Genomic DNA, 16,495 nt, shown 5'->3' on the forward strand with positions numbered 1-16,495 from the left:
CATCAGCTGTGTTTGCAACAAGCGTGTGATCTTCCAGACATCCAAAAGAGAAGTCGGCCTGGTCACCAGCTCACAGAGAATCCCGGGGAAGGTTGGGAAATGCAGACTCCGGCCTCCTACGCTGGGATTCACCCTTTCTGCTTCTCTCGTGTCCTTAGTAATCTAAGGCGGCGGCTCTCTCCCTTTGGGATCCATGGAGAGCGCCCGGCAGACCCGTCTGTAAGTGGGTAGGACTGTTTCTGTGGGGCTCTCGGCGACCTCACAGCACATCCACACACTCGGCCCGCACACACTCTCACGCTGCTGCACACACGTGGGACCACCGCCTCCTCCCAAAGCGGCTCACCCCCTACACATACTTGACCTGCACGGCGCGTACTCCACGGTCTTCGCCCCGGCTTGAAGAAAGCAGGTCCCAACGGGCTCACGCTCCTGCTTCTGCTCGGTCCTCCAGTGGTACAAGGGAGCACACGCCTAAGACCGAAGGGTTAGAGCAGGGTAGGAAAACTCTCCAAAAAACCCCGTCCTTCCGCCTTGCAAAGAAGTGTTTTCCTCACATTCTTCTGAAGGCCATGTTTTAGTCCACAGGCATGATTTCGAAACAGAAAAAAAATTATTACTTCAGACAACATTACTTCATGCTACATGCTAAGCTTAAGGTTGCAGAATCACTTTTCCAACTGGTAACACTGCCGAGTATGGAGGACACAATCCTAAATGATACAGCAAACAGTTTTAGAAGAGAGCAGAAGAATTTGTAGTGCTTGCTATTTTATTTACTCTCCATAAAAACTAAGCCTTTTGTTTTCGGAGCTCTAATTTCAGTATCACGTTGGAACAGCATAGGACATCTACCAACAGTGTAACAGTTTAATTTACGGGAAGAAAGTTCAGCAGATTTCTGTAACAGTTTTGGAAGAAAAATATTAACATAAACACTGCACACATCAACACCAAGTTATTTTATATCAACCCTGATAAAAGTGAAGTTGGGAATCACCCTTTTCTACACTCCCACGATGCAGCAGAGTGGATGATTTGCTCTTTTTGCTTCCTTGCACCTTTCTGCCCACCATGTCCCCTCTCGGCCCCCTGTCCTCTCCAACTGCTAAAACTTGACACGTCCTTTTCTTCAGTGTTACATGTTCACAGCACACAGTGTTCCCATTCCTTGTGTGGAGTTCTCACATGCACGGGACGCACCTTTATCCCTCTTTTCATCCCTTTCCTCCACCGCCTCCCTCCGAGACAGATCTCTCTCCCTATGACCCATCTTTATCTTGCTCTTTGTCATTTGAATTTCTCATAGGAGAAACCACGAGACATCTAAGCCTGTACATCCGATTCATCTCACTCAGCACCATGGATACGCAGATGCTAAGAGACGGTGGCAGTGACTTCGGTGGTGGGAAGTCAGTGGTGACCTTGGCCATGCGACCCGCACTAGGAGGAGCAGCTGGGACGCGACAGGAGGGGACCTCGAGGACACGATCAGCAGACTGAGGAGCAGAAGGATGGGTGACGGGGGCAGACGGGCCAGGGAAGGCTGTCCGCTGCCTGAAAGCATTTGTTCAGCAAGGCACACTAGTCCTGGATGGAAATAAAGCGATGGAACCATCCGGGAAAAGTGGGTGATGCAAGGTGGGAGTGGAAAGGAGCAGAAGCTGGGTCCCCGGGGAGGCTCGATCAGAGATGCCACCTCGCTGCTGTGCCCTGGCCCCCTGAGCACTGAATTTGGCTCTTAGCCTGAAAACACAAAACCTCCTGCGCCTGACTAAACTCACCTGTGAGGAAACACCCGGAAGACTTACCAAAATCTTGTCCTGTTTGGACCTCACGGAGGCTCCGAACCACTGGTGGGACTTAAACTCCAACGGATCATCCCTGGCGTAGTCTCTGTTGCCTGAGAAAGAATATCGTGAGAGGTGAGGACACGATACAGAGGCTCGGGGGGAAGGAGCTCATTTCTGTCCAGCCACACGGAAGAAGAGCATCTCCGAGTCATCGAACGCCACGTTCCTTGTTTATCGCATCTTATACTTTATACGCGTCCGTATATGAGCACGGAGATGTATCAGAACTTGCGACTTAATCAGAAAACTAATTACATCATCATTTGTAAATATCCGGGGTTTCATCAATGCCATCAATTACGATAAAGCACAGAGAATAAAGTAACTGCCAATGAAATTTTTTGGTTACCAAATGTTACATAATTATTACAAAAATACTGTGATCATCTATCATCTTCCAGGCGGTCTTCCTGCAGCACAAAAATGTTTATGAAAATCAAAGCCTATGAAACTCTCTTCTATAGCACAGGTAGTAAAAGACAAGGGCCAAGGACATTAAAATACAAAAGCTAGAATCTAGGACATGATTTTGCAGGCAGGAAAAGAATTCGGCCTGACAGACTATGTTCATTTTTCCAGTTTCTTCTTGTAAGAAAATTATTCTCTATGTATCGAGTGCTAGTGCAAAGCACTGTGGAATGCACACACACACACACGCCTTTTCCTTGGAAAAACCCTAGACTCAGTCAAGGAAAAAGTGATGGAAATTTACATGTAAAAATTTTTTAGAGGGACCTTTTCAAAGTCAGGTTTGTTCTTAGAAGCTGTTTATAAGAATCATTCTTTATAAACATGTGTTTCAATAACTACATTGGACAACACAGGAAACAAATGCCAATTTTAAGAGTGCCAGTCCATGTGTAAAGGTCATCAAGGTTTCCGTTTTTGTTCTGAGACAGGGTCTCATGGGTTGCCCAAGTTAGCCTCGCACTCACGATCATCCTGCCTCAACCTCGGAAGTAGCTGCGATTACAGGCAGATGCCACCAGGCTTCATCAGAAGCTTTGGTTCAGCCGAGCAGGATGGTGCACACCTGTAATCGCAGCTACTTGGGAGGCTGAGGCAGGAGGACTGCAAACTGGAGGTCAGTCTGGGCAACTAGGGGAGACCATATCTCAGACATTTGGAGCCCGGTGCAGCGGTGCATGCCCACAATCTCAGGGTGGGGGACAGAGCAGGTGGAGCCTGAGTCTGAAGCCAGCCTTGGCTATACAGCGAGAACTTGAGGAAAAAAGTGGAGCGATGGAGAAGAGGGAGGAACCTGGAATGGGTTTCTCAACAATGCCAATATCGTGACACCAAAAAGGCAAACCGTTCTGATTAAAAAGACCAATGATTTAGCTCATTGGTTCTGCTTCCTGCCTCGCAAGCACAAGGTCCTGAGTTCGATTCCCGGTACCAAAAAAAAAAATTTTTTTCTAAAAAGACCAATGAAGTTTACCAGCAAAAATAACTTTGTGAAACTTATAGTGGGCTTTATTAGGAAATGGGTTATCAAGTAGACAACAGCACCACAATAATAATCGATTTTTTAAGGTGATGACTGTATTAAGTTATTTAGTAAGGGAATCCCTTAGTTTTTAGGCGGCAAATGCTGATGCATTCAGGGGAAAAGTCTCGCTACGGTGACAACAATGAGGGAGACAAGGTGAAGAGAGGGCAGCTGCGCACTCCATGACTGCATCGGGTTTTCTAAGGTTTGAAAAAACCTTGAAATAATTTTTAAAGTACAGCAATCAACAAGTACCTGCTGCATGCATTCTAGGACTGGCGGAAGGGTACTTTCTATCTTTGTGGCACTTTGCATCACGTTCGCTCTAATTATTAAGGTCTTGCTCACTGCAAAGCAAACTAAAACACAAAATAAACTACACATAAAGATGAATCTAGACGCCACAGGGAAACGACCCCTGCTAACATCCGAGTGTCTATCCCAGAGGCCTGTGCCACACATAGATGCATATTCCTTTATTTGTGAATTAGGTGTGCTAAGCCAAATGTTTACGGTAGCCTTGAAGCTATTACTTACTACACGTGAATATACATATTAACCACACGGCAGTAAAGGCAGCTTACCCAGGGCCTTTGTACCACACTAAGAATGGCCTTTGCACATTTTTCTTTCCTATTTCTTTTTGGTCCCAGGGATTGAATTCGGGACCTTGTGCTTGCAAGGCAGGTGGTGAGCTAATCGCTGGCCCTCCACACATTTTTAAATTTCCCCTTTGCTAACTAAGCAAATTTTCTTCCATTATTATATTACTGAAAAAGAGAACTTTCCTCTTCATAAATGTTAATTCTCTTCCTACCACTTAAAAAACTGTCCCCATGAATCTTTTTCAAAACACAGTATCACACTGAATCTCATGAACACATATATTTTTGTTTTCAAAAATCTCTTAAATGTGTGAAACTTTAACTCTTCTGATTTGCTCGTTTTACATGGTAAACACATAGTGAGTGATCACACTGTGCTCCATAAATACATAATTGTAGTAATTTTTTAAAAGTAAAATGAAATAAATATGCTGTTTAATCTCATTTTTAACTGTACCTCAAATGTATTTCCTTCCGATAAACATTCTTCTACAATTAATACAGCAAATGTACTTTTCTCTGAATCTGTGCACAGGGCCACAAGGTGCAGCTACAGGCTGTCAAGTAGCCCACGCTTGTCATGCAGATACCGCGCTCTGGATCCGTTTACGGAAAAGGTCTAGAAATGACCCTCACCCCGATGATCGCTGGAGCTCCGTCTTTCTGAATATCAGACTTACTGTGAGTTATAAAATGCCATGGAAAATACATACAAACACACATAATATATATTTTATATCTTTCGGTTTTCTATTCATCAAAAATCTATAATTCTTTCCGAGTGGAAAGCTACTGGCTAATGGTCATTTAAGAGAATAAAGGTGGACCAGTGGAAGACAAAAAGGCACCAGGTGGTCATGTGGCTCTTTTTTATCAAACATTTAAATCTAGGGCTGGGATTTAGCTCAGTGGTTCCACTGCCTGCCTCACAAGCGCAAGGTCCCAAGTTCGATCCCTGGTACCAAAAAAGAAAAAAAGTTAAATTTAAAAGCTATTTGAATAGTAGGTATGAGGCCCTAGGTTTGATCACCAGTACCACAAAAAAGGCCAATTTTGGTCTGGGGATTTAGCTTGGTGGTTCTGCCACATGCCTTGTAAGCACAAGGACCTGGTTCAATCCCCAGTACCCAAAAAAAAAATAAAGGGAAAAAAAAGGGCTAATTTCAAAAGTAAACATTTAGCTTCACTAAAACTTAAACTTAAGCATGCTCAAAAACAACAGCCATGTCTTAACATATCATGTGATGAAACGTTTTACAATTATGTTACCAAAAAAAGTCAAATATGACTGGCTATAATGCACTGGCATTCAAAATTAGTCAAGTGTCATATGTATGGTAGTCTACCTGCATTGTAAGTATAAGATACTCTGTATGTGTCATATATGTGAAGTCTACATGCCTGTATAAAAAAGGCAAGAGTTATACAATTTGAAGAGAAACCAGATTACATGTGTCTCTATATATAAAACACTCTGTGTTGTATATATTATGATATTCTACATGTCATGACACTCTGTGTGGCATACATGTGGTATTCTATGTTGTATATGATACTCTGCCATACGATATTCTACGCGTCATAAATATACTCTACATGTCATGAGTGATATTCTATACATCATAAATGATCTCTATATATGTGATACTTTATATGTTGTATCACCTGATACTCTGCATGTCATATATAACACTATACATGCCATCTGATATGATACTCCACACGTGTGACAGATGATAGTCTATATGTGTCATACATGTTTTGTGTCATATAAGATACTTTATACATGTCATACTTGTTGGTATATATGATACCCTGCACGTCATGTATATGGTATCTAAATGTGTCGTATGTATGCTTTAAATATGTACAGTTTATTCTATGTCACATGTCTCAGTAAGGATATTTTTTAAATGTAGGCTGACTATAGAGTCTGGGAAGTTGCATTTGATTTGTTAGTCTTTTGACATCCGTTTCATATTTTTATTTTAAGGCAGGGTCTAGTTCATTTGCCCAGACTGGCCTTGAACTTATGATTCTCCTGCATGGAATCGCTGAGATCACAGGCATGTGCTGAACTATCTGGACAATGCAGAAAATGCTGGAGGTCAGGGGTCCACGGGCAGAGCTGAAGCTACTGCTGAGAGAGAGGAGGGGCGTGGCACAGGGAGAAACTGGATTTTATCCTACAGTGCATCTAAAACCTTAGGAAACTGGATTCCATTCCCTCCTGGGAAAGTATTAAGGGGGTCTCTCACAGGTGATAAAAATGAGAAGTTTCATCTGTTATATAAATTAACGTAAGACCACACTATCACTTTCAAAAATACAGACAAAATGTTGCTAGAGAAACTAGAGGTTAATTAGCAAGGAAATCACTAGGGACTTGAAATTTTAATATTAATAGTGCCAGCTTTTGGAATCCGCGATGAGCATTTTTTCACAGTACCATGAGCAAATGCCTACGGACAGAACAGGTTCGCAGACTGTCCCAGCCTCAGCCTCACCTCCTTATGAGCAGACAACTCTTCTCAGTTTCTCAGTATTTCCAAAGGCTACGGCCAAATACTCGACTTTCTGGAAAATGGTGTGTGTTGGGGGGTGATTATTTCTAAAGCAACGTTACCCTGTCACCCTAAAGTTAAATTTGGTTTCATATCTTTTGAAACAACAAGATTATGTCACTCTTTTAGAAAAAGCCAAAATAATTAAGAACGCCAAAGCATATTTTTTTAAAAAAGCAAGAGAAGAATCTTTTATTTAGAAATATTGCTTAGACATTTGGTTCTCATTCATTACTATGACTTCATGAACAGTGAAATAATTTAAGTCCTCAGATTTTTCTTTTTTTGCTGAAAAATGGGTATTAAAACAACATTATTCCACACTAATCCTTTAATAAAAGACAATTCACAGGCTTCCTTGAGTAGCTTTTTATTTCAAACATTACTTCTGCACAGTTGCACTTCCTAAAACAAATTTGCTTGAACGAAAACTCTCCCAATAGAGCTTACTTGTTTCTGTAAAACTCAATGGGTCAGAGGAAGAAATCCCTTTGATCATTCATTAAATAAATAAATCATGGGTACCCGGCTATGTCTGCAAGCCAGGACAGAGCAGTAATAACAAAGAGAAGGTCTCTGCTTCTCAAGGGGGAAGTAAGACATTTTCACATAGTCACCAAAAGTATAAGAGAAATTTGACACGAAATGATGAAGCTGTAATCAAATCACTACTAGTATCATCCAGTTATTTTAACCTAATCATATTGTGAAATAATGTATTTCATTCAGTCAGAGCTCCCAGTTCAGACATTTAACATCTCTGAAATACGAGCATGAATTATAATCAGTGTGACATATATTTAAAATTAGTAGTATTTTTTAATGGTATATAAATAGTACATTTTAACATCCATTGCACCTTGACATTTACAGACGACTGGCAAAGATACCAAAAAAAATCAATGGGAAAGAAATAGTCTCTTCAAAAATGGTGCTAGGCCAATTGGATACCTTTACGCAAAAGATTGATGTGAGAATCCTACTTCATACAAAGAAGTTAAACTATATCATCACAATTTTAAATGTAAGAACTAAAACTATAAAACTCTTAGAAGAAAACAGAGAAATATACATTCATATACTTGGGTTAGACAATGATTCAGGGAATCAAATGTATGATTAAAAAGAGGGCTGACATACTGGGCTTCATCAATTTAAGAATCCTGTACCATAAAATTCTGTACCATAGAATTCAAAAACACCATAAAGAATGTGGAAAGACAATCTACAGACCAAGAGAAAATATTTGCTATCACATGTTGGTTAAGATGCTTGTCTTCAGTGTAGTATGAAAAAAAAAAAAGACAACTTAATTAAAAATGAGCAAAGGACTCAAATGGATGATTCTCCAAAAGAGATACAATGTCCTACAAGCATAAGAAAATGTGTTCAACATCATCAGTCAACAGGTAAAGGACAAATCAAAACCACAAAAACAACAACAAAAACCACAATGAAACGTGACTTTACACTGGCAGAGAAGGATGTTATAAAGAAGACAGAAAATGAATGTTCATAAGAATGTGGAAAAAATGAACCCACATATATTGCTGTAAACAGGCAAATGGTCCAGTGACTTCTGAAAATAGCTGGGCATTTTTAAAAAGTTAAGTATAGATTACTACATAACTGGACAATTCTACCCATAGGTATCTCTTCAAGAGAAGTGAAAACAATGTATTTACACAGAGATGTGCACATAAATACTCCCAGTAGCATTACTCAAAGTAGCCAACAAAGTGTAAATAACCTAAACATGCATCAACTGGAGAATACACGAAACATTTATCCATAAAATGGAATACTATTCAGAAATAAACAGGAGTACAGCACTGATACATACTACAGCTTGATGACTATATACAGACTGCATAACTAGTCTACATAAAATATTGAAATGAGATGTGTGGATACAGAAAATAATTACTGGTTGTTTAGGGTTGGAAGTACAAATAGAGACTGATACAGATATATGGCTTCTCACTGCTTCTCGGCCTTTTGGCTAAGAACAAGGGCAGATATATGGCTTCTTATTAGGGTGACTGAAATGCTCTCAACCTTGCAAATATGGTAAGATTCATTAAACTGACAAGTCTTATTGTAAATTACTCTCCATAAAGCTATTTTAGAAAGTGAAAAATCTGTCAGCTAAAAAAGTAGCTGCAATATTAGACAAAATTTCTGTGTACAAATTCATCAAAGATAAACAGATGTGTTATAAAAGACCAAGAATAAGAACCGAAAACACTAAAAAAGAAAACCAGAAACAGCTGACGAGAATATGAAAAAAAGATTCAACCTCCACAGAGATGATAAAAATGGGAATTTTTCACATCAGACTAAGGAAGAGATTTACTGAATTTGATTAAAAGATAGGTGGTATCCATATTTTTCTATTGTCTAAATTCTGTAATAGAATTCTCAAAAACACATTTATTTGACTTTTAAACTGACTTTTAAAATATTAACGAAATTTAAAATATGAACTGAGACCAATAAACACGTTCAAAATTTTGATACACTAGTTTTAAAATGCCTAGCATAACTGGAGATAGACTGAGTAAACCGTAACTTTACATATTTACACACACACCCAAGATCTACTTAGGCCATAATGTATGTACACAAACACACACACACATACATTATGGCCCTTACTTTCCTGGGTGAGAATATTTAGGTGATTTTTATTTTCTTTTTGCACACCAGTGTTTTTTCTTATCAACTCAATGGAGGTGAGAATTTTTAAAACATTAACACTTTATAAACATTATATACATATTAAAGTTCAAAAGTGTAGTGTGGATGGGTAGCCATTAATGTTCACCAACCACACAAGCCTAAGTCAGGAGCACCCACAGCCTCTCTTAATTAACTTTACACTCTCATCTCATATGTATAAAGGAGTTGGAGATCAAAGAATTAAAGAACATTTCAATTGAGAAAGATACTACTAGGGCTGGGGATTTAGCTCAGTGGTGCTGCTACCTGCCTTGCAAGCCCAAGGTCCTGATTTCAATCCCTGGTACCAAAAAAAGAAAAAGGAAAAAATAAAAAAAAAGCGACTGCTAGCAATTTTGTTTTGGACGGGTACCAGAGATCGAACTCGGTCCTTGTGCTTGCGAGGCAGGTAGCAGCACCACTGAGCTAAATCCCCAGCCCTGCAGCTGGCATTTTTAAAAAAGCATTAATCTTCCTGGGAACCCCTATACTATATAGAATGGAAATAAGCAGATTATTATAAAACATAACTCACTAAAAAAACAAAATTCTAGACACTACTGAGGACCAAAGTAGAAATTAATGCTTCTTTGACTTCATAAAGTTTGATTTAAGAAACTCTGATAGACACAATAAGTACAGAACTGTTAAAAATCTTAGTATGAATGAAAAGATGATCTGCTTTATAAACTTCCAAGGTGTTTTTAAAAATTAATTAATTAATTAATTTTTGTACTGAGGATCGAACTCAGGACCTTGCACTTGCCAGACCGGCACGGCACCTCTGAGCCGCATTCCCAGCCTTCCAAGGTGTTTTAAATGCTCCCAAAGCATAAGTACATTGATTTAAAACAGCAACAATCAATCAAACAATCAATACAGCAGCAAGAGACAAAGATTCCCTAAGTCCACCGTGTTGGAGTCGTTTACTGAAAAATTATTGTTATGTTTTGAAATCATAATCCACATACATGAGAAAGTGTGTGGACATAATAATGTCCAGAAATATCTTACATAAGATAAGATGCCGGCCATCCTCTAGAAATAAACCCGAGTCAGAAAAGTAGATGGAGAAGGAAACGAGGAGGCTCATTCGCTGGCACTGGGGTCTACCTGCTTCATGGGTTATCGCTACCCCAGCAGAGCAACAAGGGAAGGAAAACCTCCCTCTCCTTGAGCAGCTCAGGGCTGCTGCCCAGCAGAGAATACCGGCCTTGTGAAAACGGCCGCTGCTGGGTCAATGCCGGTTTGTTTCCTCCAAGTGACGAGAAGGAAATGATCCTGAAAGCATCTAACATTTTAAAACAAAAACTCTTTGCTGGAGATTCAAAAAATAAAGCAAACCCAATGTTCAATCTTCAAAGACTGGGTATGAATGTGAGTCAGATCAGAAAGTGCAGGGAAAGAGACAGACTATAGGATCGTGTATGGTTAGTTTCGGTAAAACACTAAAAATGTTAAAATACAGACCAACAGTCTCAAGGTTAGCTAATTAATAATAGAAGAATTGGGCCACATGCTCTCTGAAGGTGGTTAAAAACTCTCCAATTATATAATTCTGAACTAGGCAAAGAAAGGAGACCATTTTTGTTTCTGACTTTTTAAATTACGGGACTGTTGTGACTGGAGAAGAGCCTGGACGTAACTCTGGAAGGCAGAAATTCACCCAAAGGAGGAGGCTGTTTGAGAGTCGGGCTGTGTGTTTTAATTTCAATGCGATGGGAAATGGGTGGCACAGAGGCCAAAAGCAGCTAAAAGTTTCATGTTCTCTTTTAAACACAAAGCCCGGTAGAAGCTCCAGCCGGGTGTGCTGGAGAAAACACGCCACAGCGTGTTCCTTGACCAGGTCTGGCCACAGCCAACAGCCCAGCTTCTGGAAACCAGGGCTAAGGGTGGAAGCAAGACGTTGTTGTGGAAAAAGAGCAACCAGATGCCGACCTTCCCTAGGACAGACACAGTGGGCGGAGGTGACCCCACCCCTGGAATATAAGAGCAGGGACTGCTCCCGTTTTAAGTGTCAGGTTTAACAAGCGGCAGGTATGCTGGTTCTTCTAAGCAAAGACCCACGTTCCCCAGCAGTCATTCTTTGGGGAAACCCGTATTATTGAGAAAACTGGGCAATAATTAGTCTGTTGGTAACATAAGGGTTACAGCAACAGAGGTTAAAATGTAAACCACTACGTCATCCATTTAAGAAAACCCACAATTATCTTTCCTTCCTGTTCCATAATTATTCATTTCCCCACAGTTTTAGGATGGGTGGGCCTGACATAAACATCTCTTTAGTTCTTCCTCACTTGCAAAGTAACTTCACAAATGGGTGCACATCGAGGCCATACGCTTAAGTGATATTAACTAGGACACACGTGTAAACACCAAGAGTTTCTCTGGTATGAGAAACTGAAAGTGTAAATAAGGACTAAAAGGTAAAACAGATAATGTGAAACAGGAAGAAAGGGGCAAAGGGGAAGTGGGCAGGGTAGGGGTAAAGCAAGAAGGGAAAGGAATTAATATGAGAAAAAGAAAAAATGGAAACAAAGTCTTTATAGATAGAGAAGGGTGAAGGGGGTGAAGGGAGGGCAGGGGAACGGGAAAAAATAAGAACCAAGATAGATACATCATAGAAAGGTACAAGATGACAATAATGAATATAAATGTATACCTAAAATATACCAATAAAATTAATTAAAAAACAAAAAGTGACTTCAGAGATGCAATTTCCTGGGATCTACACAGCAATTCCAAGAGTGGGGCATGAGGCCTGTTTCACAAGTGGAAACTTCCTGGAGAAGCCCAATGCATAAGTAAAGAGCAACATTAAAGACAGGTAATAGAAAGTAAGGAAAGAGATCTTTTGCAAGTGGGAAGATGACCAAGAAATGGAGGGAGGGAGGAGAGAGAGGAGGGGAAGGGGCACCGAAAGAATTAAGATGTGTTATGTACAGGTACCACCTCCCCAGGATGGAGATAATCGTTACGTACTACAAACGTGTACTAATACAAAGCTTTAAAAAGCAAAATCAAAACAGGGGAAAAAAAGACAAATGGGAAATCGTGGCTGGCAAACATCGTCATGATCCTGGGTCCCCCAGTAACCTGAGTCTGAGCTTACATCTCCTAAATCTAGTTTGCCTTTCTTATAACCACAGCTGCCAACAGCAAATGAACAAGACAGGGATTAACACCTACGTGGAACAGCATGGGTCTTGCCTGGAAGCACTGTTCAGTATGACCAGTACCATGAAAAGTTATCTTTCTTTGAGATAGCCAAGTGCCGATTCCCAGAACCTTTCACATGACTACGTGATAGTACATGGCAAAGAAAATGCTCTGCAGTTTGGATCAGATTAAGAACGCAGAAATGGGAGATTTTTCTGGATTATACTCTTGGCCCCACAAGGGAGGTAGAAGAGTCGGAATTAGGCTGCAAGAGACCCCAGGAGCCATTGCTGGCTTGGAAGGCGGAGGAAGAGGCCCCAAGCCAAGGATGCTGGTGGCCTCCAGGAGCAGAAAAGGGAAAAAGAAACATGGCATCGCCAGCATCTGGGTCTTAGCTCAGGAAAACCCATTCCAGACATGAGGGCCCGAAACCTGAGCAAAACACTTCTGTGTTCTTTTCAGACACCTAACGTCTGGGGACATGACTGAGTGGTGGAGCACATGCTTTCCATGCATAAGGCCCTGAGTTCCAGTCCAACACCAATAAAGAAAACAAAACAGACAGAAGAGGTTGGTGGCTCTTGTGAGGACACCAGTGGGAAACTAGTAGTTTGCATGAACACACAACTGAGGCAAACGAGGAAATGCCCGGCCTCTGGGAGAAGTCTCCACTACAGCACTTAGTGTTAATCTCTGCTACCCTTCTGCTTTTTCATTTCTACCTTCAGATAAATTGTGAATTTTCTCCGTATCAGTCACCTTAGGCTAAAGCAAACTAACAAATCATAGCCCGAGATGACATTTTCTTCTTCAGTAATTCTACAATGCTTCAAAGTTTTATCATGCTGTCAATGTAGAGGAAAAAAAATCAGTTTTCAGTCACTATGGAGGCCACAGTTAAAATCTACAAAGTATGAAGATTAATTGGGTGAACATGTTTTAAAAGAGAGGACAACTGAAAATATTTCAGTCACAGCATAAACATGTGAAACTAGAAACTAGCCTCTTTTTTTGCATATATAGTCTACTCATGGCTCTTACATATCATGCTGAGAAAATGAGAAAGAATACAGAAGACAAGAGAGCGGAAGAGCTTAAAAGAAAACAGTACATTTCAAAGCTACATTTCACAAATCTAAGAGATTACAAATTTTAGATAGAGGATACCCTTTTTATACTCACTAAAACAAATACTGTTCAGGTCGAGGATTTAGCTCAGTGGTCCCGTGCCTGCCTTGCAAGCACAAGGTCCTGATTCGATCCCCGGTACCAAAAAAACAAATACTGTTCAACAATCAAAATAGCTAGTGGGCTGGCCATCTTGGACTGGATTTTCTATGAAATTACACTTTTATCACAGAATCACAAACTTAATTTTTTAAGAAGTGTGACTGCACCATCACATGACTCACAAGTACAAGGTCCGAGGTTCGATCCCCGGTACCAAGAAAAAAAAAAAGCATGACTGCTATATTTTGTGTATATCATTATTTCATGTAACTTGTACAATTCTACCAAAAAGGCTACAAGGACATGCTCTTGTCATGTCTACCTAGCATGCAAGATGCCAGGTATCCAAGATCTAACAGTGAGCTCCAGACACATGCATCTTGCTCTCTAAACATTAGGCATTCATGGGAATTTACTGGGTAGACTATGAGTGTAGAATGTCTTTTTGTCCTTTTGTTTTTTCCCTTTTTGGCAGGCACGCCTGTCATCCCAGGTGGTGCACACCTGTAATGCTAGCTAGCCAGTAGGGAAGCTGAGTCAGGAGGATTGCAGGTTCAAGGCTGGATTGGGTAACTTAGTGATTCCCTGTCTCAAAAGAGAAGCTATGAAAAGAAGTGGAGATGTAGCTCACTGCTGAGTGCTGCTGGGATGGCTCCCCAAAACTGCAAAAACTCCCCCAGAAGTATATAACTGCTAAGCCATATCCTCGGCCCCTTTATTAAGTTTTATTTGAGACAGGCCCTGACTAACTGCCCAAACTGATGAATCTTGCCATCCTCCCGCCTAAGTCTTCCAAGCAGCTGATTACAGGTGTGCAGCACCACACCCACCAGAATACCTTTTTAAAGGTCACTGCGATCCCTCCTCAGTTTACTTCCAGCTTCACCTGTCATCGTGCGCTCAGCGTCTCGACTGCACACACATATTAAGCTCATCCCCGCCTCCATTTACGTAGCTCTCAGGAATGGCTTGGTTTTCACTCACTCACGCACGTAACGGGTTCATGCTCGTACCACTCCCTCTACCTCGAAGACTTCTACACCCGCTGAACCAGACCTCACTCTTCACGGGCTAGCACACATCACGGACTAATCTAAGAAGGTTTCTTCCAAGGTCCCAGGCAAAGTAGGATGCTTTCCAGGCATGCCTTTCATTTTGGAACAATGTGCTTTGTTCGGCTGTACGAGTTAAAGAAAAATAAATGTAGACCTGGCTCCAGCCTCATTATTAAAATCATACTCTTGGATAGGACGAGAAGCACACTGAAAACACCCATCTTTCTTTCTTAAAAGCTAAGAAACTTGCCAGGCATAGTAACACATGCCCGTAATACCCTATGCAGGAGGCTGAGGCAGGAGGATTGCAAATTCAAGGCCAGCGTGGACTACGAGCCCTCTACAGGCATAAGACTTAGCCTCTGCCACTCAAAACACTGCTACAGCTCTAGCCAGGGATGCAAAGACCCAGGAGGAAGAAGAAAGCTCTCTCATGGGGCTGCTCTGTACCGAGCAAGAGCAGTTCCAACGGCAGCAGACTCCATCGACAGTGCTCCCTCTAGGAGCTTCTCTTGGTCCCTGCTATCTTTCCGGAAACTGTCAAGTTACCAAAATCCCCCAGATAAACCCCGCTGCCTCTGCTCAAATGAGCCAGCGCTCGTTCCTGCCACTTCCAGGGAGGAACCGGACAGCTCCAGCAAAAACACACATGTATCTGACACCACCCCCGGTCCTCTCTGTCCCCTGGTGCCTCGTGATGGCCAGGACTAAATGTGCTTCCACCTCTGGAGAAGGGAAAGGGGAATCAGGAGAACCAAGGCATCCCAAGGTCATAAGAAAAAAAAATCAGTGAAAGTTTCAGTGTAACACAGAGAAAGAACTGAACTTACTGCACTAAGACTGCCAGAAGGGCAGAACCTGACCTAACCAATGGAAAGGCAGAGAAAATAACTGTTTTATTCACAGTATCCTATTTTACTTATAGGCTCTTCAAAATGCACCTTACTGTAGAAGTTTTTAGCGTGATTCTGGAGCTGGCTGAGCTTGGCTCTTTTTGCACAAAGGGATGAAGTCACTGCTCTAATTTTTTCTAAGAAGAAAGAGAATAAGAAACAAATGTGCTTAGAGCAGTACATCCTGTTACAAACTTCAAATGTTGACTTCCACAACCATCTGGGGCCCCTTAAGCCTAGACCAAACTCTGCCACACAGAACCAGTCACCAGTTCGCGGAGAGCGAGGGGCAAAGCTCCGGGCTGCCTGGCCTCCTGTCACGCGGTGGCACGGGAACGGTGTGGCTTCAAAGCCTCCTGCCCCACACAGAGGGCAGAGCTTCGAGGACCCCACAGCCCCCTTTCAGCAGCTCCACAGGACGAGGCCGGCCACAAGGCACTGTCCTCCTCGGGAGCAGAGCTGTAGAGCGGTGCTTTCGCCCAGAAGCATCTGCAAGGCCGGGACGCAGTTAGGACAAGTGGGGGATTCTTAGCCACCGAGTCACTCGGGTCTCCAGCGAAACAGAAGGAAACACTTCAAGGGCATTCAAACTGTCTTGTAGACTAGGACAAGGTCTTGTTCTGTTTTGGGTGCTGAACCCAGGACCTCTGCACTGAGCTATATTCTCAGTTCTTTTTTTTATTTTGAGACAAGGCCTTGCTGAGTCACTGAGGAGCCCACAATGGGCTCAAACTTGGGATCCTCCTGCCTCAGCCTCCCAGACAGGATAACAGGTGTGCTCCACGGCACTCAGCGAAGGCAGGATTTTGATAAGCATTTTTCAGTTGTGGACTGTCGGTGCTGTTTAATATCGCTGTATGTACTGTCCAGCTTACGTTTCATCACGTGTGGTAACAAGTAGCCCCAGTATCTGAAGTAGTTAA

The 16,495-nt window shown here is 41.7% G+C and overlaps 1 protein-coding gene across 1 annotated transcript in view; it reads right to left on the reverse strand.

Annotated features, from left to right (window-relative positions):
* Itgav (integrin subunit alpha V) overlaps positions 1-16,495 on the reverse strand; it is a 74,150-nt gene that overhangs the window by 47,964 nt on the left and 9,691 nt on the right. Inside the window, exons 3-4 of the mRNA XM_010636815.3 lie at positions 1,812-1,903; positions 360-474 (exon numbers count right to left, since the gene is read on the reverse strand). Coding sequence (XP_010635117.1) covers positions 360-474; positions 1,812-1,903 — 207 coding nt within the window. The remainder of the gene's footprint in view (positions 1-359; positions 475-1,811; positions 1,904-16,495) is intronic.

The sequence above is a fragment of the Fukomys damarensis genome, unplaced genomic scaffold, assembly GCF_012274545.1.
Source record: "Fukomys damarensis isolate Sample0158 unplaced genomic scaffold, DMR_v1.0_HiC HiC_scaffold_26, whole genome shotgun sequence".
NCBI lineage: Eukaryota > Metazoa > Chordata > Mammalia > Rodentia > Bathyergidae > Fukomys > Fukomys damarensis.